The sequence below is a fragment of the Oncorhynchus masou genome, chromosome 31 (genome assembly GCF_036934945.1).
Source record: "Oncorhynchus masou masou isolate Uvic2021 chromosome 31, UVic_Omas_1.1, whole genome shotgun sequence".
In the NCBI taxonomy this organism is placed as follows: Eukaryota; Metazoa; Chordata; class Actinopteri; order Salmoniformes; family Salmonidae; genus Oncorhynchus; species Oncorhynchus masou.
This window is the reverse complement of record NC_088242.1, coordinates 35,425,403-35,447,641: the sequence shown is the minus strand read 5'-3', so window position 1 is coordinate 35,447,641 and position 22,239 is coordinate 35,425,403. Positions and strand designations below refer to the sequence as shown.

The following is a 22,239-nucleotide window of genomic DNA, read 5'->3' as shown; positions in this document are numbered from 1 at the left end:
CATTGCATCTTGGGTAATTGTGTTTTTTCGTACTCTTCAAAATGTAAATAAAACCGTTCCGTACTGATCTGTTGATCTATTCAATTTACGCTAAGCCACCCATCCCTTTTTTGATTTTTATGTTTAATGAGTACTTTAAATAAAATCTGGACAAATCTCTTATTAGAGGAGAAAACTGTGTCGTCTCCAAATTGGTACTACAACCAGGAAGCGTAGACGTCATATGACTGGAGAAAAATGGCTGCTGTGCAGTGGTAAGATGCATCTTTTCTGATCCTAAATCTGTTTTTGGTGTCCTTTAAATCTTTAAGAGTATGAAATTGACATCAAAACAAGATAGCTAAATGCATAAAAAAAACAAATGAAAATGCGCGTGGTCTGTCTGATCTTGCTGTCACAATTCACGAGCTGTCAACTTTTTTTTTTCTTATCTCGATGTCAGCGAGCATAACATTCAGCATCAAAGTACAATCTGAAAAAGAACACACTTCTACGTGTAGCATCCTCATATTTCGCTAATATTGCGCTATGTTTGTATTAATGCAGGTTTATTCCAGAGACTTCTGAGTAAATCAATCTGTAACATATGTTTTCCGCGACAGGCACTCTCGTGCACGCAGGTATGAGTCTGAACTGCAGAGCTGTGGCCTGGAGGTTGCCCCAGTTGAGTTCAGCGACTACCATCCCCTCAAGTCCATCACTGTGAGTAGGGCACTGTATGTTGTTGATGCACACCATATGTGGCAAAGAAATTGATACTTATTGTATGTAGGCTAAATTTCATTAATGCAAGAGTAAATCATCCTACCGTAGAACATGTTCCTAACCACTTGAGCATAGCTCTCTCTCTCTCTGTGTGTGTGTGTGTGTGTGTGTGTGTGTGTGTGTGTGTGTGTGTGTGGCCCAGTAGTAAACAACTTGTACACATCCACCCATCCATACATACCACACAGGTGACAGACTCCAAGTCGCGGAGGGGAGCGCGTAAAGGCAGCACCTCCTCCTCCTCCTCCTCTTCCAGCTCTGTGGCACCAGATCCCCTGAGCTCCATGCTGGATGGAACGGACCCCCTGTCCATGTTTGCTGCAGCCTCTGCCAGCGAGTCCCCTCTAACCCTCTCACAGAGCAGCTCCACTGGGGTGAGTGATTCACTAGGGGTGTGAATAGAATGAAATACTCACTGAGGGATAGATGGGAGGTTTGATAGTGGGACAACGGTGATGGGGGGGGTCTGATATTTGTGTTGTGTCTCGTTATGGAGGCGTTGTCTCTTAAAAGGATGTTAAAAGTAAAGCAACATGCACAATTTCCTCCTCTCTCTTGCTCTCGCTCTCTTTCACTCAAATATTTTTTTTCTGTGCTCTGTTCAGGACTTGGGTAGAGGAAAGAGGAGGGAGAAGGAGGATGAGGTTGGAGTGGACTTTGAACCGTGGTCATCCAAACGGGGAGAAATCCTTGCCAGGTTCACTACCACGGAGAAGCTCTCCATTGTGAGCAATGATTATGCTTTAAGATCCCTCAAAGAGAAACATTTTCCCCTTTCCCATCCTCGGTAATGGGACAAAGACTGACTTCTCTCTCTTGTTTTTTTTGATAGAATCTCTTCATGGGCTCAGAGAAAGGTAAGTCTACTCCAACATTTATAGTCTTTGATATACCAGATCCCCTATTCTGAAAGCTTGCTCGATTGAGTCGAGACAACAACAAAAAAACATGCACACGTGCACTGTTGTGGCACTTCTGTCATTCTCCAGGCAAGGCTCCCAGTCTTGCCTCCTCTGCTGTATCAGAGAAGGTGCGAACTCGCCTAGAGGAGCTGGATGACCTGGAAGAGGTAAGTACAGCAGAATGGATCTACAGTCAGAACATTCTCTGTTGAGTTTTGTTGCCAAGAATGTTAGTGTTTCCGACTCTAATGTTGTGCGTCTGCCGTCAGGGGTCTCAGCGGGAGTTGCTGAATCTGTCCCAGCAGGACTATGTGAACCGTATCGAGGAGCTCAACCAGTCTCTAAAAGAAGCCTGGGCCTCCGACCAGAAGGTCAAGGCCCTCAAGATCGTCATCCAGGTCAGAATTGCAATACTTGTAGCAAATCTATTACAATGTAATATATTTACGACGTTATGTTTGTCTTATGTCATTGTATGTGTGTGTCTTAGTGCTCCAAGCTGCTGTCAGACACAGCTGTGATTCAGTTCTACCCAAGCAAGTTTGTCCTCATCACAGACATTCTGGACACCTTTGGTAAGTACTGAGGACTGGCCTGTCACTTCAATTAATAGCAGGGCATTCTATAGTAACATAGTCACATTTTTCACATTGGATGCTGTAGTGGGTTTTGATTTGTTGTCGGGAAGGGGTCACGTTATTTTAGGTGACCAAAATGTCTCTCTCTCTCTTAGGACGTCTGGTGTATGAGAGGATCTGGTCCATGTGTTCTGACCCTCGCCCCCTACCAGGTATGTCCTGTGTGTCGCGTCGGTGTGTCACACCAAGTGCTCTCCATGGTCCTTCCTTTTTTATTTTTTAAAGTTATTATTTATTCAGATCCCTCTCCAGACTCCTTTACAGCTGATGAAGTGAATGACACGGCCAAGGAGACCTGCCTCAACTGGTTCTTCAAAATTGCCTCCATCAGAGAGCTCATCCCACGACTGTATCCTTTATTATACACATCAACTTTCCAGTAGCACACTGAGTTGTTCATGCATATGTACAGTTACCATATACAGTGAGCTCCAGAAGTATTGGGACAGTGGCACATTTTGTGTTGTTTTTTTGTCTCTGTACTTCAGCACTTTGGATTTGAAATAACACAATGACTATGAGTTTAAAGTAAAGACTGTCAGCTTTAATTTTGAGGGTATTTTTCATCCATAGCGGGTGAACCGTTTAAAAATGACAACTATTTTGCTACGTAGTCGTCAACCCCCTTTCCCCACACACACACACACACACACACATTTTAGGGGACAAAATGTTTTGGTACAAAAGTATTAAAGTAGTCAAAATTGGTATTAAAGTAGTCAAGTTTAGTAGTTAGTCCCATATTCCTAACATGCAATGATTGCATCAAGCTTGTGACTACAAACTTGTTGGATGCGTTTGCTGTTTGTTTTTGGTTCCGTTTCAGATTATTTTGTACCCTACATAAATGAATGGTAAATCATGTATTGTGTCATTTTTGAGTCACTTTTAACTGTAAATAAGAATCTAATATATTTCTAAACACTTCTATATTCATGTGGATGCTACAATGATTATGGGTAGTTCCACAATGATTACGGATAGTCCTGAATTCATCATGAATAATGATGAGTGAGAAAGTTACAGACGCACAAATATCATACCCCCCCAAGGCATGTTAACCTCTCATCATTACAATAACAATTTTTGGGGGGTATGATATGTGTGTGTCTGTTAGCATCATTTCAAATCCAAAGTGCTGGAGTACAGAGCCAAACTAACAAACAATGTGTCACTGTCCCAATACCTTTTGGAGCTCACTGTATCTACCTATGTCTCTGATCGCATGCTTACACAGTGGTTTGAGTTGAATCCTTGACTCCACATGCAGATATGTTGAGGTAGCTCTCCTGAAGTGTAACCGTTTCTTGACCAAGTGGTTAGTATCCCTCCCATGTTTCCCCCACCTCGCTCCAGCACCACTCTCTAATCCGTCTGGCCGTCCGCTCACTGGTTTCACTCCATCTCTCTGTGTTCTCAGTGGGATCCAGGAGACGGTGCCTCGCCTCACAGCTATGATCCGGGGAATAGGGGACCCCCTGGTGGCCGTGTATGCCCGGGCCTACCTCTGTCGGGTGAGACTGGCTTCCAGAACATATTTTCTCTCAACTCTCTCTCTCTCTCTCATTGGTTGCCCTCATTTACAGAGATTTCAACCGCCCCTCTTGCTCCCCCCCCCTGTATTACATTTTGGCTCAGTCATGAGAATGGGATAAATTCTCTCTTCTCCCTCTCTAATCTCCCTATTTTCTTCCTCTACTCGTATCCACCAATCCCCTCTCTCTCTGCATCCATCTCTCTCCGGGCCAGATTGGGATGGAGGTGGCTCCTCACCTGAAGGACAGCCTGAACAAGAACTTCTTTGACCTGCTGGGGACGTTCCGTCAGATCCACGGCGACAGTGTCCAGAACCAGCTGGTCCTGCAGAGGGTGGAGATCCCCGTCTACCTGACCCTCTACTCCCCCGCCATCCACTGGATCCTGCAGTGTGTCTCCTACAGAGCACCAGAGGTACATTGCCACCCAGCGTAACACATCCACAGTGGTCCGACAGTATCCACAGTGGTCCGACAGTATCCACCGATAACAGTTATGTAGTTATTGTATTGGGGATATCTCCATAAGTCGCTGGCATGTAAACTCAGGGGAGGAAAAAAGAAACGTCCTCTCACTGTCAACTGCGTTTATTTTCTGCAAACTTAACATGTGTAAATATTTGTATGAGCATAACAAGATTCAACAACTGAGACATAAACTGAACAAGTTCCACAGACATGTGGAATAATAAGGAATAATGTGTCCCTGAACAAAGGGGGGGTCAAAATCAAAAGTAACAGTCAGTATCTGGTGTGGCCACCAGCTGCATTAAGTACTGCAGTGCGTCTCCTCCTCATGGACTGCACCAGATTTTCCAGTTCTTTCCGTGAGATGTTACCCCACTCTTCCACCAAGGCACCTGCAAGTTCCCAGATATTTCTGGGGTGAATGGCCCTAGCCCTCACCCTCCGATCCAACAGGTCCCAGACGTGCTCAATGGGATTGAGATCCGGGCTCTTCGCTGGCCATGGCAGAACACTGACATTCCTGTCTTGCAGGAAATCACACACAGAACGAGCAGTATGGCTGGTGGCATTGTTATGCTGGAGGGTCATGTTAGGATGAGCCTGCATGAAGGGTACCACATGAGGGAGGAGGATGTCTTCCCTGTAATGCACAGCGTTACGATTGCCTGCAATGATAACAAGCTCAGTCCGATGTTGCTGTGACAGACCGCCCCAGACCATGAATGACCCTCCGCATCCAAATCGATCCCGCTCCAGAGTACAGGCCTCAGTGTAACGCTCATTCCTTTGACGATAAACACGAATCCGACCATCGCCTCTGGTGAGACAAAACCGCGACTCGTCAGTGAACAGCACTTTTTTGCCAGACCTGTCTGGTCCAGCGACGGTGGGTTTGTGCCCAGAGGCGAAGTTGTTGCCGGTGATGTCTGGTGAGGACCTGCCTTACAACAGGCCTACAAGCCCTCAGTCCAGCCTCTCTCAGCCTATTGTGGACAGTGAGCACTGATGGAGGGATTGTGCGTTCCTGGTGTAACTCAGGCAGTTGTTGTTGCCATTCTGTACCTTTCCCGCAGGTGTGATGTTTGGATATACCGATCCTGTGAAGGTGTTGTTACACATGGTCTGCCACTGCGAGGACGATCAGCTGTCCGTCCTGTCTCCCTGTAGCGCTGTCTTAGGCGTCTCACAGTACGGACATTGCAATTTATTGCCCTGGCCACATCTGCAGTCCTCATACCTCCTTGCAGCATGCCTAAGGCACGTTCACGCAGATGAGCAGGGACCCTGGGCATCTTTTTTTTTTTTTTTGTGTGTGTTTTTCAGAGTCAGTAGAAAGGCCTCTTTAGTGTCCTAAGTAAACTGTGACCTAACTGTGACCTTAATTGCCTACTGTCTGTAAGCTGTTAGTGTCTTAACGACCGTTCTACAGGTGCATGTTCATTAATTGTTTATGGTTTGGGACGTTTTTTTTTTGCTGAGTTTATTTGACATCCATTGTTCCATTGCAGGCCCTGCTAACAGAGATGATGGAGAGATGCAAAAAGCTTGGGAATAAGTGAGTACTCCTCTACACCAGAGGGATTTCTTTAGAAGCCAGATGCACTGGGTTGCCGTGTGGTGGCACACGTTCCTGTAATACAGATCAAATGTTATTTGTCACACGCTTCGTAAACGACAGGTGCAGACAAACAGTGAAAAGCTTACTTTGAGAAATAATTGTAAATAATTATAACTCTAGGAATAAATACACAGTGAGTCACTATAACTTGGCTATTTACACGAGGTACCAGCACTGAGTCGATGTACAGGGTTACGAGGTTGAGGTAGATATGTAGGTAGGGTTAAAGCAGTGTAGAACAGCAGTGTAGAAGAGAGTAGAGTCTATGACTTGGGCGGCTTTGACAATTTTTAGGGCCATCATCTGACACCGCCTTGTGTTGAGGTCCTGGATGGCAGGGAGCGGGGCCCTACTGATGTACTGGTCCGTACGCACTACCCTCTTTAACACTTTGCAATCAGAAGCCAAACAGTTACCATACCAAGCGGTGATGCAGCCAGTCAAGATGCTCTCAATGGTGACGCTGTGTGTGTGTGTGTGTGTGTGTGTGTGTGTGTGGACCATGATAATTCCTTAGTGATGTGGACACAGTGGAACTTGAAGCTAACGACCCGCTCCACTATATTCCTGTGGATGAGGGTGTTCTTGGCCCACTGTTTCCTGTAGTCCACGACCATCTCATTTCTCCTGCTGACATTGAGAGAAAGGTTGTTGTCCTGGCACCACACTGCCAGGTCTCTGACCTCCTCCCTAATAGGCTGTCTCATCGTCGGTGATCAGGCCAACCACCGTCGTGTTGTCAGAAAACGTAATGATTGTGTTGGAGTCGTACGTGGCCAGGTAGTTGTGGGTGAACAGGAAGTACAGGTGGGGACTAAGAATGCACCCCTGAGGGGCCCCCGCGTTGAGGGTCAGCATTGCAGATGTGTTGTTACCTACTTTCACCACCTGGGGAGGCCCATCAGGAAGTCCAGGATCCAGTTGCAGAGGGAGGCGTTCAGTCCCAGGGTCCTGAGCTCAGTGATGAGCTTGGAAGGTACTATGGTGTTGAGCTGAGCTATACTCAACGAACAGCATTCTCAAATAGGTGTTCCTCTTGTCCAAGTGGGAGAGGGCGGTGTGGAGTGCAATAGAGATTGTGTCATCTGTGGATCTGTTGGGCCGGTATGGGAACTAGAGTGGGTCCAGGGTGTCTTGGATGATGGTGGAATTTCTGGAGCCCTCATGCATGGTTCAGTGTTGCTTGCCTCAGTGTTGCTTGCCTCAAAGTGAGCATAGACAGCATTTAGCTTGTCTGGTAGGCTTGTGTCAACTGGGCAGCTCGTGGACGGCTTTCCCTTTGTCTGTGATAGTTTGTGGGGACGACGTCGATGCACTTATTAATGAAGCCGGTGACTGATGTGGTAAACTCCTCAATGTTATCAGATGAATCCCAATACATCTACAGTCGTGGCTAAATGTTTTGAGAATGACACAAATATTCATTTCCACAATGTTTGCTGCTTCAGTGCCTTAAGATATTTTTGACAGATGTTACTATGGAATACTGAAGTATACTTACAAGCATTTCATAAGTGTCAAAGGTTTTTATTGACAATTACATGAAGTTGATGCAAAGAGTCAATATTTGCAGTGTTGACCCTTTTTCAAGAACCCTGCAATCTGCCCTGGCATTCTGTCAATTAACTTCTGGGCCACATCCTGACTGATGGCAGCCCATTCTTGCATAATCAATGCTTGGAGTTTGTCAGAATTTGTGGGGTTTTGTTTGTCCACCTGCCTCTTGAGGATAGACCACACGTTCTCAATGGGATTAAGGTCTGGGGAGTTCCTGGCCATGGACCCAAAATATCAATGTTTTGTGCCCCAAGCCACTTAGTTATCACTTTTGCCTTATGGCAAGGTACTCCATCATGCTGGAAAAGGCATTGTTCGTCACCAAAATGTTCCTGGATGGTTGGGAGAAGTTGCTCTCGGAGGTTGTGTTGGTACCATTCTTTATTCATGGCTGTGTTCTTTGGCAAAATTGTGAGTGAGCCCACTCCCTTGGCTGAGAAGCAACCCCACACATGAATGGTCTCAGGATGCTTTACTGTTGGCATGACACAGGTCTGATGGTAGCGCTCACCTTGTCTTCTCCAGACAAGCTTTTTTCCGGATGCCCCAAACAATCGGAAAGGGGATTCATCAGAGAAAATGACTTTAGCCCAGTGCTCAGCAGTCCAATCCCTGTACCTTTTGCAGAATATCAGTCTGTCCCTGATGGTTTTCCTGGAGAGAAGTGGCTTCATGCTGCACTTCTTGACACCAGGCCATCCTCCAAAAGTCTTCGCCTCACTGTGCGTGCAGATGCACTCACTCCTGCCTGCTGCCATTCCTGGGCAAGCTCTGTACTGGTGGTGCCTCAATCCCGCAGCTGAATCAACTTTAGGAGACGGTCCTGGCGCTTGCTGGACTTTCTTGGGCGCCCTGAAGCCTTCTTCACAACAATTGAACCGCTCTCCTTGAAGTTCTTGATGATCCAATAAATGGCAGCAATATCCTTGCCTGTGAAGCCCTTTTTGTGCAAAGCAATGATGACGGCATGTGTTTCCTTGCAGGTAACCGTGGCTGACAGAGGAAGAACAATGATTCCAAGCACCACCTTTCTTTTGAAGCTTCCAGTCTGTAATTCGAACTCAATCAGCATGACAGAGTGATCTCCAGCCTTGTCCTCGTCAACACTCACACCTGTGTTAATGAGAGAATCACTGACATGATGTCAGCTGGTCATTTTGTGGAAGGGCTGAAATGCAGTGGAAATGTATTTTTGAGATTCAGTTAACTTGCATGGCAAAGAGGGACTTTGCAATTTGCCATCAAACAAACTGACTGAGGCAGCAGACTTTGTGAAAAATAATATTCGTGTCATTCTCAACTTTTGGCCACGACTATAGGCTAGCGAAATAGTCATGTAGCTTAGCATCCTCTTCATTGGACAACATCCTTCGTGAGCGCGTCGTTGATACAGGCGTGGTTACATGGGGTCTGTGGTTGTGAGGCCAGCTGGACGTACTGCCAAATTTTCTAAAATGACATTGGAGGCAGCTTATGGTAGAGAAATGAACGTTCAATTCTCAGGCAACAGCTTTGGTGGACACTTATGCAGTCAGCATGCCAAATGCTTGATACATCTGTGGCATTGCGTTGTGTGACGAACTGCACATTTAAGAGTGGCCTTTAATTTTCCCCAGCACAAGGTGCAGCTGTGTAATGATCATGCTGTTTAATCAACTTCTTGATATGCCACACCTGTCAGGTGGATGGATTATCTTGGCAAAGGAGAAATGCTCACTAACAGGGATGCAGTCAAATTAACAGAGATGCAACATTTTTGAGAAATAAGCTTTTTGTGCATATGGAACATTTCTGGGAACTTTTATTTCAGATCATGAAACATGGGACCAACACTTTACATGTTGTGTTTATATTTTTTGTTCTGTATAGATAAACGCTCTTGTTAAATAGTATGGTCTGCAGGTCATCATGAGGTATTCTATTCAGGTGAGCAAGAAGTCGAGACATCCTTAACATTAGAGATTGCGCACCAGTTGTTGTTAACAAAGATAAACCCCCCCCCTTAACCTTACCCGAGGCTGTCGTTTTGGTTTTGAAGTTTCATATAAAAATCAACTAGATGTACAGTATATTATCCATGTCCACAGGAAGCCAAACCTGGGCATTAAGTCTCAACTAATGTTGATTTCCCCACAGTGACCTGCTGCTGAACTCGGTGATGTGGGCGTTCAGGGCGGAGTTTATCGCGACGAGAGCCACCGACTTCATCGGCATGATCAAGGACTGTGATGAGGCAGGATTCCCTAAGGTTAGACACATCCACATTCACCATGTGCTCTAAAAATAGCATCGTTGCCCCTCCCTTCTGCCTCCAATATAGCTTTTAACTGGTATCTGTGTTGTTTACTCTTCAACTTCCTCTCTCTGTCCTCCTTTAGCACCTGTTGTTTGGCTCTCTGGGCCGCAGCCTGGCCTGTGCTGACCCTCCTGAGGCGGAAAGGCTGCCCATCCTCAATGAGGCCTGGAAGGTCATCACCAAAGTGCGAAGTCCACAGGTACAGAGCAAATAACAACCCTCTTAGACAATGAAGGCGTGCCTGGTGGTTCACATTGACAAAGGGTTGCAAATGTTTCGTTCTCTTATTCCAGGATTACATCAACTGTGCTGAGATCTGGGTGGAGTTCACCTGTCGTCACTTCACTGTGAGTGTCCAAGAGAACTACAGCGCTGCCACTGAAAGAGTTCTGAGCACAAGGGTCTCGAAAGGACTCCGGCTTGTATAATCCTCATTTTTCTCTGTTCTTATTCCCAGAAACGTGAGGTCAACACTGTGCTCTCTGACATCATCAAGCACATGACCCCAGACCGGGCCTTTGAGGATGCCTATCCTCAGCTTCAGTCCGTGATACGGAAGATCCTCACCTACTTCCATGACTTCTCTGTCCTCTTCTCCATGGTAAGACTCGGTGTTGTCATTCTCCAGTCTCAAACACAATCACTTGTGTTTTATCAGCGGGTAGATCTAACTAGTATCTCTGTGACCCCCCCCCCCCTCCTCAGGAGCGTTTCCTTCCCTTCATGGACATGTTCCAGAAGGACAGCGTCAGGGTGGGGGTGTGTCTCTCCATCATGGATGTCTTCATCAAGTACGTCTGGTTTAGCCGACACCTTTTGCTGTTGTCATGCTAACGTGGCTAATGTCACCCAAGCGAAATGTCTCTTCCGCACTATACGTGTGAAGTGTCCGTGTCTAACCCTCATGTCTGTCTGACTGTCTGTCTTCTCAGACACCAGCAGGAGCCCACTAGAGATCCTGTCATCCTCAACGCTCTACTCCACGTCTGCAAGACCATGCACGACTCTGTCAAGTAAGTAGACAACTGTGTGTGTGTGTGTGTGTGTGTGTTCTAAATTACCCTACTCTCTCTGTGTCCCTTAGTGCTCTGACGCTGGAGGACGAGAAGAGATCTCTGGCCTTGTTGATCAATGGCTTCATACGCATGGTGAGTGTCTTCGACTCAGACTGTTCATCCTCTGGGTCTCCAGACACTCCTTCCCCTCCTGCATTTCCAAGGGTGACGGCTAGTGTCTCTCTTTCTCTCCCTCTTTCTCTCCCTCCCTCTCTCTCTCCAGGTGTCGTTTGGCCGTGACTTTGAGCAGCAGCTGAGTTTCTGTGTGGAGGCCCGGGCCACCTTCTGTAACCTGGAGCCAGTGTTGGTGCAGCTCATCCACGTGAGTCCAGCACAGCCGCCAAGGGACCCACCATATCCTACCTTCATCGTCTTATCTGTGTGCGCATGTGGGACCACACCTCGACGCGGTTCTGCTTTGCGTTGCAATACAAAGCCCATCTTCTTTTGACAGTTGATGTGAATTTAGCTTAACCTTTTTTTAATCATTTTGTCGTGGTCGTATATATATACTGCACATACACACGCGCATAACTTTTGTCCTCTTCTCTCAGACTGTGAACCAGCTGGCCATGGAGACGAGGCGTGTGATGAGGGGGAGCCACTCCCGCAAGACTGCTGCTTTTGTCAGGGTGGGTCATGCGACCTCACTCTCTATAACCCCAACATCTGTGTCCTCAATATGGCCACTAATGCGTCACTGAATCCTCGGTCTCTCTCTCAGGCATGTGCTGCATACAGCTTCATCACCATTCCCTCCCTCACCAGCATCTTCAGCCGCCTCAACCTCTACCTGCTGTCTGGGCAGGTGGCCCTGGCCAACCAGTGTCTTTCCCAGGGTGAGTCTGCGTGTGCTCTGTTCAGAATAGACAGACCCAGAGTCCTGAGGTTTTCACCAGTTCTGAAGTGAATTCTCATTCACTGTTATCGCTCTCTCCTAGCGGATGCATTCCTGAAGGCAGCGGTCAGTGTGTTGCCAGAGGTGCCACGCAGTATCAGTATCGAGGGCAAACTGCGCTCTTCTGAGGGCTTCCTGCTTGACTTCATCAACAACTTCCTGTCAGCACTACTAGTTGTGCCGGTAAGGAAACATCCCTGCTTTTCCCATAATGCTTGAAATAACTAAAGAAATAGATGTCAAGGAAGTACTTCCTGTGTGTGTGTCCAGGACCACCCAGAGGCAGGGGTGTTGTTCCTTGTGCGTGGGCTGCTCAACATGGTGCAGGACTACACCTGGGAGGACAACAGTGACGCCAAGGTCCATGTCTACATCAGCGCCCTGCCACTACTGGCTGCCATGAGTCAGGAGAGCTACCTCTACTCCATCCCCAAAGGTACTACCCAGAAACACACACCCTCTTCTCCCATACGTTTCAGGTTTATGTGGCATGTAATATAATACTATATGGCTTTTAGCTAACACTATTATCCAATGTGGCTTACAGTCATGCATTCATAAAAAAAAAAAAATACGGGTGGTCCCGGGAATCGAACCCACTATCAGAGGGCCATATGCTATTGGTCTCTCAGAATAGGCTAGAAATATAGAAGAGTGTGAACTTAAAGGATAATTTGAGTCAAAGCCAGCTAACACACATCCTTCCTTTCTCTTTTCCAGTGGACTCAAATGAAACACTTTATGGAGGAGATCCCAAGTTTTTGGCAGAGATCAACAAGTTATGTGAAACTCTGATTGGACAAGTGCTGGACCACCTCAAGACCTTGGGTAGAGATGAGGTAGGACGCACTATGCCAGTGTCCTGAGAATAGAATAGTCATACATTTGTTTTTTTGTATATATTCATAAACATGTATAACTCTCTCTTATCCCTTCCTCTGTTGTAGAGTGTCCATAGACAGGGTAGTCTGGCCTTCTCTCTGTTTGGCTGCCTCCTAGCTCACGGGGACCTACGCAACAACAAACTCAACCAGCTGGCTGTCAACCTGTGGAATCTGAGCCACAAGCAGGGTTACTGCAACACACGCACCTCCGTGAGTAAAACACAGGCCGTTTGTAGCCATAGGAACAATAAAACATTGGAGAGATACAGTAGAAGTCCAATCATAATCTCTGTACACACAACATATTTCTCGACAGGTGCGGACATTAGAGTTTATTAAGCACCAGGCCCAGCAGCCAGACATGGCTCACCTTTCAGACATGCTCCACCGCCTCACCTTGCAGTCCAGGACCTGAGGACATCGACTACACCCCCTTTTTCCTCCATATATCTATGTGCACTGGAGGGATTGTCTCGCCTTGCAATTGCATTCTCTGTTTAGTGCCCACGATCTGTCAACCAGGATCTTGGAGTGCTTTAAATGTTCTGATTTTCATCTTTCAGTATTTCATTTGGACCTCGTAAACTAAGGTGTGTAGACTCCATAGCCAATCAACGGATTAATTCATTGACAGATTGATATGAAAACTCAAGACAGATCAGTCCTCAAGGATTGGAGCTAGATAGCCCTGGAAACAGGTCCTTGGTACGCCATTGTTGGAAAGATAAAAACAAACTAACAAAAAAACAGATTCATGCAATGCTGTTAAGTCCCTGCATTTCAGTGATTGTATACTTGTTTATGGATTTGTACTGTACTGAAATTAAGTTTCTCCATTCTGTGCTAACATTTTGTATATCATTGTAAAATTTCTGAACGTACGTGATTGAAGAAAGCAAAACCAAACCATGGCGGTGTTGTGCATTTGTAACAAATGATTGGCTTCTCTGAATGCAAACAACTCTTTCAAGCCGAGCACTCTTTAAACAGACAGTGAGGACAGAGAAGCTATCATCAGTTGTTTATTTACTCAATTAGTGTAACATTTTAAAAGGCAAACCACCCCCATTTGCATTCAACTGAAACTATCAAAAACAAAATGTTATGTTCCAACATGCCGGCTTGCTCGCCAGAGCCCCGGTCTGTCTAAAAGCCTTTGGTCACACAACTCCGGGTATCATTTCCTAAACGTTTTGTGCCTTAACCGTATGACTCACAAAGCAGGAGGAATATTTGATTCAGACCTTTATCCTATCCAGGCTACATATTGGTGCATTGAATAACTTATTTTCTTAAATTAAGAGATGTTATAGTTGTAACACCCTAATGGACATCTTGACTATTATCAAGGCTTTAACTTTATAATAACAAAGTATCTCGAGGTGGCTGTAGAGTAGCTTTGGAAGATTCACCCATGAGAATTTCGACAGCGGTTAAAATTCCAAAACAGATATGAACCTGTAAAACATGAATTCAACACACAAAAAAAATCCTAAAACATGTACAGTAGCAGAAGATAATGTAAAAGTACTGATTTAAACAACCACTCTCTCCATGTAAATGAATATTCATTTTGGATACTGGAGTATGCATTTAAGCCCAACCCGGTAAGATAACTAAGCTTCTGGATATAGGCAATATAATACTACGGAAGGCGGGGATAGTTTCAAGTTGTTTAATCTTCTCTTTGTCCGTCTGATCGCAGTCAAACATCTGGACCGACAAAATGGAGCAGTCACCAACTCACTGAAAAATGTACCGGGGGGGGCGCCCAAAATAGAAGACTTCAACGGAACTGACTTGCATTTACATGAACATGCCAAATACATTCATCAACACACTCACAGCCACGTTTATATGATCTGAGCATACCCATCCACTCCTGTCGATTTAAACACATGTAATCTCCCATACGTAACAGATTATGAATAGTGATCAAATCCGGCTTTAGTTTGCAGCCAGGTATACGATGCCCGACAGGTAGAGGCAACTGACAGAATAAAGGAAACACTAACATAGCATCTTTTTAGGATGTCGAGCAAGAACAGCTTCCATACACATTGGCATAGATTCTAGTGTCTGGAAATCTATTGGGAGGGATGTGACACCATTCTTCCACCATTTGGTGTTTTGTTGATGGAAAAACACTCTCCGGCACCACTCCAGAATCTCACATAACTGTTCATTTGGGTTGAGATCTCATGCCCTGTGGATGGGGGCATTGTCATCCTATAAGGGAATAGCCATGTTAGCCAAAATGATGGCCTGCCCAGCATTTTTACACACGACCCTAAGCAAGATGTGACGTTAATCCACCTGCTTTCAATATACTTTCATCCCTCAAGTGTTTCCAATACTTTGGGCAGTTACCTGTATGTCTCTCCCCAATGACACTATACCATGCAGCTCACCACACCCCCAAACACTCCTGACTATTATTGAACATTTACATGGATTACAAGTTGGTTATAGTAACTCTTTAATAGAAATTACTACCTCCACTTCCGGTGGATGCATGGTGAATGGGGAGAAAAAGTGTTACTCCCTAGAGAGAAGTGTTTTTCATTGTTGTTGTTGTATCCCAGGATGAGGTGTTATTTTAGGAGCTATAATTATGACAAATTATTATGCAGTCATTGTTGAATCTTTTCTGTCCCTGGGGATGAGAGAAAATAAGAAGTCCAGGAAGTAAGGATTGCAGCTGCTTTCCTTTGAAAAGACCAAAGCTACACAGAAAATTGTCCAAAACTAAGAAACCAAAACGATGAAAATAAAACCTAATATAACTCAAACGGAAAGCATTTGCATTTTTGCGCAGTCCAGGCAGTGCTGGGGGATAGTTTGGCCTGCTATTTGTTCTGGTTCTGGTTGGATGTCTTGGGGAAATGGGAGGTAGGGAGACCAGCACGCCCCTGCAACCACATGGGAGGGGAGGGGGGGTAGCCTTGCTCGTCCCAGAGCTCTCAGTCCAGCTCAATGGGGCTGCCATCCTCCTGTGCTTCCTCTCCCTCCTCATCTGAACCCATCAGGCTGTTCAACAGGTTTCCTGACAGACACAGAACACATTTCAATGAAACACACAAAATGAAAACTACCGTTTCCCCAACGCAGCTTTCAATGGTGAAATAGTCTGCAGTGAGTCACAAGCACTTACCGAGCAATCCACCATATGATGAGGACTGTTTGGGTGGCACCCCGAAGAAAAGCTGACCTATCCTGTCGAGATACTGACGCAGCAGGCAGTCAATGGAACAGGAAAATTATTATTAGACACCATGCTGAGTTATAATGCTACGTGACCATGGCGGGACACTCACTAAATGGTCAAACTCACCTCATTATACATAGGGTCCCTCTTCAGGGAAGGCTGATACTGTTCACATAGCACTGTGAACACTGTTAATTTCCCTCTGCAGAGGAGAACATACATGGGGAGGCACATTTATGAGAACCTGGCAAAACAATGTGGGTTCTATTCGAAGGGTGGTTGAACAAACAAGGCCTTACCCATCCACTGCCAGCAAGAGAAACCAGATGAAGTTGAGCAAGGGCTGAACAAAGGGAGGGCCCTTCTCTATTGAGGGGTGTTTCTGAGTATATGTGCTGAACACCACAGATGCACTGTTTTTGTTCTTTAGACAGAGGAACCTGAGCAGTGAGGGAAAGAGAGGGGGAGGGGAGGGACAGAGCTGAAAAAGCAATTAAACAACATAGCAAACAGCTATTGATGACAGACTGAAAACAGATCTAGGTGGCGTGAAACAGTGACTTACTGTAGGACGGCCTGCGCCACAAACATGTCCACCTCGCTGCGAAAGCCCCGCTGCGCCGAGTACTCCACCAGCATCTGGGCACAGCCCTCTCCATCAGAGGAGTGCAAGAAGTGGTAGCGAGACTCACTGTAGTTTTGCTCTAAACAGATAGAATTAAATTATATTCAAACTCTTTGTTGAGGGAAAAATGATATCTTTGCCGTTTAGAATGTTCAGAGTTTTCCCATTGAATACCTTTCCACAAGGTGACTGCCAGGAGCTGATGCAGTTTGGGGGAGCCCAGCTTCCCCGAGCCGCCTGTGGACCACTTGAGTGCGCGAGACACAAATGCTACTCTCTCTGGGGAGTTAGGGTCCATCAAACTGAACAGCTTAGCCAAGTGCTCTGCAATGCAACACAGATGAGGTTAACACAGAGACAACGGTATACTGACACCAACTGTGTTCATAATGTTTAATTACAATGAAGTATGTATGTTCGCTCACCTAAGTCTTCGTCCTCTACCGTTGCCTCTGATTTCTCCAAAGACTCCAGCACCAACATTGACAGGTCTGCAGCACTGTTGAGCTGCGGATGACAAAAAAACAAACAGTAATTTGCCACAGAACTCTTATACAACTGTTGAGTTGTGAATTAATACGATTGCTAGCTATAGCGCTTAGACTCAAAAAGAGACGCTACAAAAACGACATTAATGTATGAATGCCCCAGTGCCAGGCTTCCTTATACCTGGTTGTAACTGAAGAAGAGCTGGGCGCCATTGTACATCAACTCCGTGGCATCTGCATGCTTTGCCTGTGACATATACCTGTGTCAAACAGAGATGGCAAATGTTATGTCACTGACAAACTGCATTCAAACCAGGTTAAGAAAGTGGCAATAGGAATGGTGGTGTGGTGGTCCCACTAGGAAATACTGAGGGCTGAAAAGTAGTAATCAGTCACTGGACCAACATTTCTCAATACACAACAGTAAATAACAGTTAACTGTCACTCAGGGTGTTTTCACACTTGGTCCCTTTCAGCCAAATGTTGTGATTTCCACAAAAAATGTAGGTAAATTAAGTTAAAAGTGAACAATTCAAAAGGAACTCAGACCCCTCAAAAGAGCCCCCGATGCGAACCGAACTGAGACCATCTTGAGAGGTGGTCTGAGTTTGGTTCGCTTGAATTCCATTTGGTTCCCTTCCTTAGGGCAATGTGAACACAAAAATATACTACCGTTCAAAAGTTTGGGGTCACGCAGAAATGACCTTGTTTTTGAAAGAAAAATACATTTTTTGTCCATAAAATAACATCAAATTGATCAGAAATACAGTGTAGACATTGTTAATGTTGTAAATGACTATTGTAGCTGGAAGTGGCAGATTTTGTTTTAGGGAATATATACATAGGCATACAGAGGCCCATTATGAGCAACCATCACTCCTGTGTTCCAATGGCATGTTGTGTTAGCTAATCCAAGTTTAAAAGGCTAATTGATCATTAAAAAACCCTTTTGCAATTATGTTAGCATAGCTGAAAAAACTGAAGATCTCATACAACACTGGGTACTACTCCCTTCACAGAACAGCTCACACAGTCTCTAACCATAATAGAAAGATGAGTGGGAGGCCCCGGTGCACAACTGAGCAAGAGGACAAGTACATTAGAATGACTCATTTGAGAAACAGATGCCTCACAAGTCCTCAACTGGCAGCTAGAGTAAATAGTACCTTTAAAACACCAGTCTCAACGTCAACAGCGAAGAGGCGACTCGGGATGCTGGCCTTCTAGGCAGAGTTGCAAAGGAAAAGCCATATCTCAGACTGGCCAATAAAAAGGAAAGATTAAGATGGGCAAAAGAACAGACACTGGACAGAGGAACTCTGTCTAAAAGGCCAGCATCCCAGAGTCACCTCTTCACTGTTGACTTTGAGACGGGTATTTTACGGGAACTATTTAATGAGGCTGCCAGTTGAGGACTTGTGAGTTGTCTGTTTCTTAAACTAAGTACTAATGTACTTGTCCTCTTGCTCAGTTGTGCACCGGGGTCTCCCACTCCTCTTTCTATTATGGTTTGTGCCAGTTTGAACTGTTCTGTGAAGGGAGTAGGAAACAGTGTTGTACGAGATCTTCAGTTTCTTGGCAATTTCTTGCAAGGAATAGCCTTCATTTCTCAGAACAAGAGACTCACGAGTTTCAGAAAAAAGTTCTTAGTTTCTGGACATTTTGAGCCTGTAATCGAACGCACAAATGCTGATGCTCCAGATACTCAACTAGTCTAAAGAAGGCCAGTTTTATTGCTTCTTTAAATCAGAACAACAGTTTTCAGCTGTGCTAATATAATTGCAAAAGGGTTTTCTAATAATCAATTAGCCTTTTAAAATTATAAACTTGGATTAGCTAACACAACGTGCCATTGGAACACAGGAGTGGTGGATGCTGATAATGGGCCTATGTAGTTATTCCATTTTTTATTATTTTTTTTATCATACATTTACAGCTACAATAGTCATTTACAACATTAACAATGTCTACACTGTATTTCTGATCAATTTGATGTTATTTTAATGGATGAAAAAAATATGCTTTTCTTTAAAAAATAAGCAATTTTCTAAGTGACCCCAAACTTTTAAACTGTGGTGTGTGTGTGGAGTTTTGTACTGACACAATGTTAAGATTATTTATTTGCAATTATGTTTATCTACAGGCTAAGAGATCTTCTTAAGCTGTTTATTCAATTTTGAAGTGTGAGAAGACAACGTACACTATATATACAAAAAAGTATATGGACACCCCCCTTCAAATTAGTGGATTCGGCTATTTCAGCCACACCGTTGCTGACATGTGTATAGAATCGAGCACACCGCCATGGAATCTCCATAGACAAACATTGGCTGTAGAATGGCCTTACTGAAGGGCTCAGTGACTTTCAACGTGGCACCGTAATGGGATCCCACCTTTCTAACAAGTCAGTTCGTCAAATATATGCCCTGTTAGAGCTGCCCTGGTCAACTAAGTGCTGTTAATGTGAAGTGGAAACGTCTAGGAGCAACAACGGCTCGGCCGCGAAGTGATAGGCCACGAAATTTGTCCTCGGTTGCAACACTCACTACTTAATTCAAAACTGCCTCTGGAAGCCTAAGATCACCATGTCCAATGCCAAGCGTTGGCTGGAGTGGTGTAAAGCTTGCTGCTATTGGACTCTGGAGCAGTGGAAACGCGTTCTCTGGAGTGATTCGCCATCTGGCAGTCCGACAGACTAATCTGGGTTTGGCGGATGCAAGGAGAACGCTACCTGCCGAAATGCATAGTGCCAAATGTAAAGTTCAGTGGAGGAGGAAAAATGGTCTGGGGCTGTTTTTCATGGTTCGGGCTAGGCCCCTTAGTTCCAGTGGAGGGAAATCTTAACGCTACAGCATACAATGACATTCTAGACGAGCCCTGACCACAACCCCATCGAACACCTTTGGGATGAATTGGAACACAGCCAGGCCTAATCGCCAACATCAGTACCCAACCTCACTAATGTGCTTGTGGCTGAATGGATGCGAGTCCCAGCAGCAATGTTCCAATATCTAGTTGACAGCCTTCCCAGAAGAGTAGAGGCTGTTAGAGCAACAAAAGGGGGACCAACTCCATATTAATGCCAATGATTTTGGAATGAGATGTTTGACAAGCATATGTCCACATACTTTTGATCATGTAGTGTATTTGGTGAGAATCACACCATAGTTACAAAATCCATTCTAGCTCTTAAAGGTCAGTTGCCGACATTGGGTGTACAATTTTCAATCAGCATTATTTAATCTGCTGCCAATAATATTTACATGTTAATATTAGCTTCTGCTTACAATGACTATGTCTCACGTTTAAACAAAATGCAATCTATTAGCTTCCAAAATGTATGTTGGTATATCTAGCTGTCTGAAGGAATGGCTTGTTCTATACTTTTACCCAGTGTAGTGAGTGAATGTTGGAAAAATATCTTGGTACCTTTCTAAACATAGCAATGTGAACGCAAAAGGAGAGTCGTTCTTTCGCTTTTTTTACCCCAGAGTTCACTTCTTTAAATAGTACTATATGTGAAAACACCCTTAGTTAACGTCAAGGCTGTGGCCACACAGTTCTCATGTGCAGTTAGGCTACCTGTCATGACTGTCAAACATGGGAGCTCATCCAACAGCAAGTTAATGAATGAGACCATAGTGATGGTGACGGGAAGTCATGAATCGTGGGCAATACCAAACACCATTGCTTAATTGATTGTACATGCTTAGCAAAGTTGACTAGCTAACGTTAAAATAAACTAGTTATCTACATTTACTAACCAGCTAACTACAAACCAAGCTAGATGGCAAGTTAGTTAGCGTTAGCTAACTAGTACTTGACATGGTTTTTGCTGGGCTTGGGCTAACAGTCTGTACTGTTTGTAAGTGTGCCAGGTTAGTGAACTGTATCTTTACTAAACGAACATGGGCATTGCGGGTAGATAGCTAGCTAGCTAACGTTAGTAAAGGGGATGGGTTGGCGCAAGCTTATATTATTGCGACATTGATGAGCTAACTAGGCTAGCTACCTAGGCGGATAATTCCAGTGATTGACGCATAAGTGTCCATTCAAAAATAAGGACTGACCCGAGTGGGTGGGGCAGTACCGTGAATCGACGAATCATGCAATATAATGGAGGCAGCAAGGTTGCTAAGCAGAAAGATCAGAAAAATGAAGGCCCAAGAAGCTAACAAATTTAAATTTCTTACCTAAAAAACAAGGTTCTGTACATCTGGTGAGCCTCATAGTAATCTCCCTTTTCTACACTCGCTCGCAGTTTCCCTTCAACCCGCTGCGTTCCTCCACGGTTTCTTGCGCTGGAGCACTTCAGAGCCTCCTGCTCCGACATCATTGTTCCCAGCAGCTCGGCCCAACAACCAAGCCAAGCGTTGACAGTGCAGAAAGCGGAAGCACAAAAAAAATACTTTTGACCTATTTCACTTGCCGTAGTTAGGTATTTGCAATCCAGTTTCTAAATTCCCCGCTAAATATTTCACCGCTATTTTCATTTCACTATTTCTTAGACACTGAAACACTTTGTATTAGTTACCTTTATCTAGCTATGTGTATTAGCTCTGGTCTAAGGCGTTAATGTCATGTAGATCTGACCTGGCTTTCTGACGATACTTGGTAAGCACCGATAGCCAAGCTATCATTATTCAATGTAATAGTTATATAGCTAGTTAAATTAACTTCTCATTTTAAGCCATCTCATAATAATAATCATATGCAGTGGGGCACCCATGTCAATCAAACTTCATCCTGGTCTGGAAGGTGGAGCATATTACTGTATGTAACGTTAGCGAGCTAACGGTATAGTACTTTATCACAAAACGTTGAGTATGATAAGGCTAGAATTCCCACTATGCTGTATAGCTGTTCTGTGGAGATTCAGTGTACGTCCAGTCCAGTACTGAGCAGCTCCTGTGAGGGGGAAAAAATACATCACCGGCATCCTCAAAGACAGTACGAACCTCTTGACAACTGCTGCCCCTCCCTCATTGTCGAGTGATTCTACCACCGCAGATGAATAGCGACCGCTGCACCTGAGAATTCACCACCCAGCTCTCATGGATTCAGATCTCTTTTCAGTCTAGGACGAGCGTGCCATACATACTCTGCGTTGTGTATTTTTCCCCGAGTTATTGGACATATGTCAAAATCTGTGTGTGAATGTGTGCACACAATCAGGAAGAAGAGTAGAGCATCAGTCTGCAACCAAACTGCTGGTGTGCCATGACAAAACATTTCCACATTTGTTGAAACTATTCTGCCTTATTTCCTTTCAAAGTTATTAATAAAAATAAAAAAGCTAAAC

General features: G+C 44.8%; 2 protein-coding genes across 3 annotated transcripts; one reads left to right on the top strand and one right to left on the bottom strand.

Moving 5' to 3' along the window:
• Positions 1-149: 149 nt before the first annotated feature.
• Positions 150-13,522, top strand: LOC135523875 (VPS35 endosomal protein-sorting factor-like). 2 transcript variants are annotated; one of them, XM_064950871.1, is made up of 29 exons: positions 150-254; positions 603-702; positions 954-1,139; positions 1,371-1,490; positions 1,598-1,622; positions 1,755-1,834; positions 1,937-2,065; positions 2,158-2,242; positions 2,401-2,457; positions 2,558-2,654; positions 3,576-3,623; positions 3,726-3,819; positions 4,055-4,255; positions 5,817-5,863; positions 9,620-9,731; positions 9,862-9,978; positions 10,073-10,126; positions 10,237-10,380; positions 10,485-10,570; positions 10,712-10,792; positions 10,864-10,927; positions 11,058-11,156; positions 11,389-11,466; positions 11,559-11,673; positions 11,776-11,915; positions 12,003-12,168; positions 12,453-12,571; positions 12,680-12,826; positions 12,933-13,522. In XM_064950871.1, the coding sequence occupies exons 1-29, from the start codon at positions 238-240 to the stop codon at positions 13,029-13,031; spliced, it is 2,907 nt and encodes a 968-aa protein (XP_064806943.1). In that variant the 5' UTR covers positions 150-237; the 3' UTR covers positions 13,032-13,522. The 2 variants fall into 2 exon arrangements, with proteins under 2 accessions (XP_064806943.1, XP_064806942.1); XM_064950870.1 differs by having other exon boundaries at positions 2,546-2,654.
• Positions 13,523-13,625: 103 nt separating this feature from the next.
• On the bottom strand, positions 13,626-22,035 carry LOC135523876 (Golgi to ER traffic protein 4 homolog). Its single transcript, XM_064950872.1, has 9 exons — positions 21,131-22,035; positions 17,119-17,197; positions 16,875-16,956; positions 16,624-16,773; positions 16,390-16,528; positions 16,124-16,264; positions 15,951-16,026; positions 15,771-15,843; positions 13,626-15,662 (listed from the first exon to the last, which is right to left on the bottom strand). The coding sequence occupies exons 1-9, from the start codon at positions 21,271-21,273 to the stop codon at positions 15,580-15,582; spliced, it is 966 nt and encodes a 321-aa protein (XP_064806944.1). The 5' UTR covers positions 21,274-22,035; the 3' UTR covers positions 13,626-15,579.
• Positions 22,036-22,239: the final 204 nt, after the last annotated feature.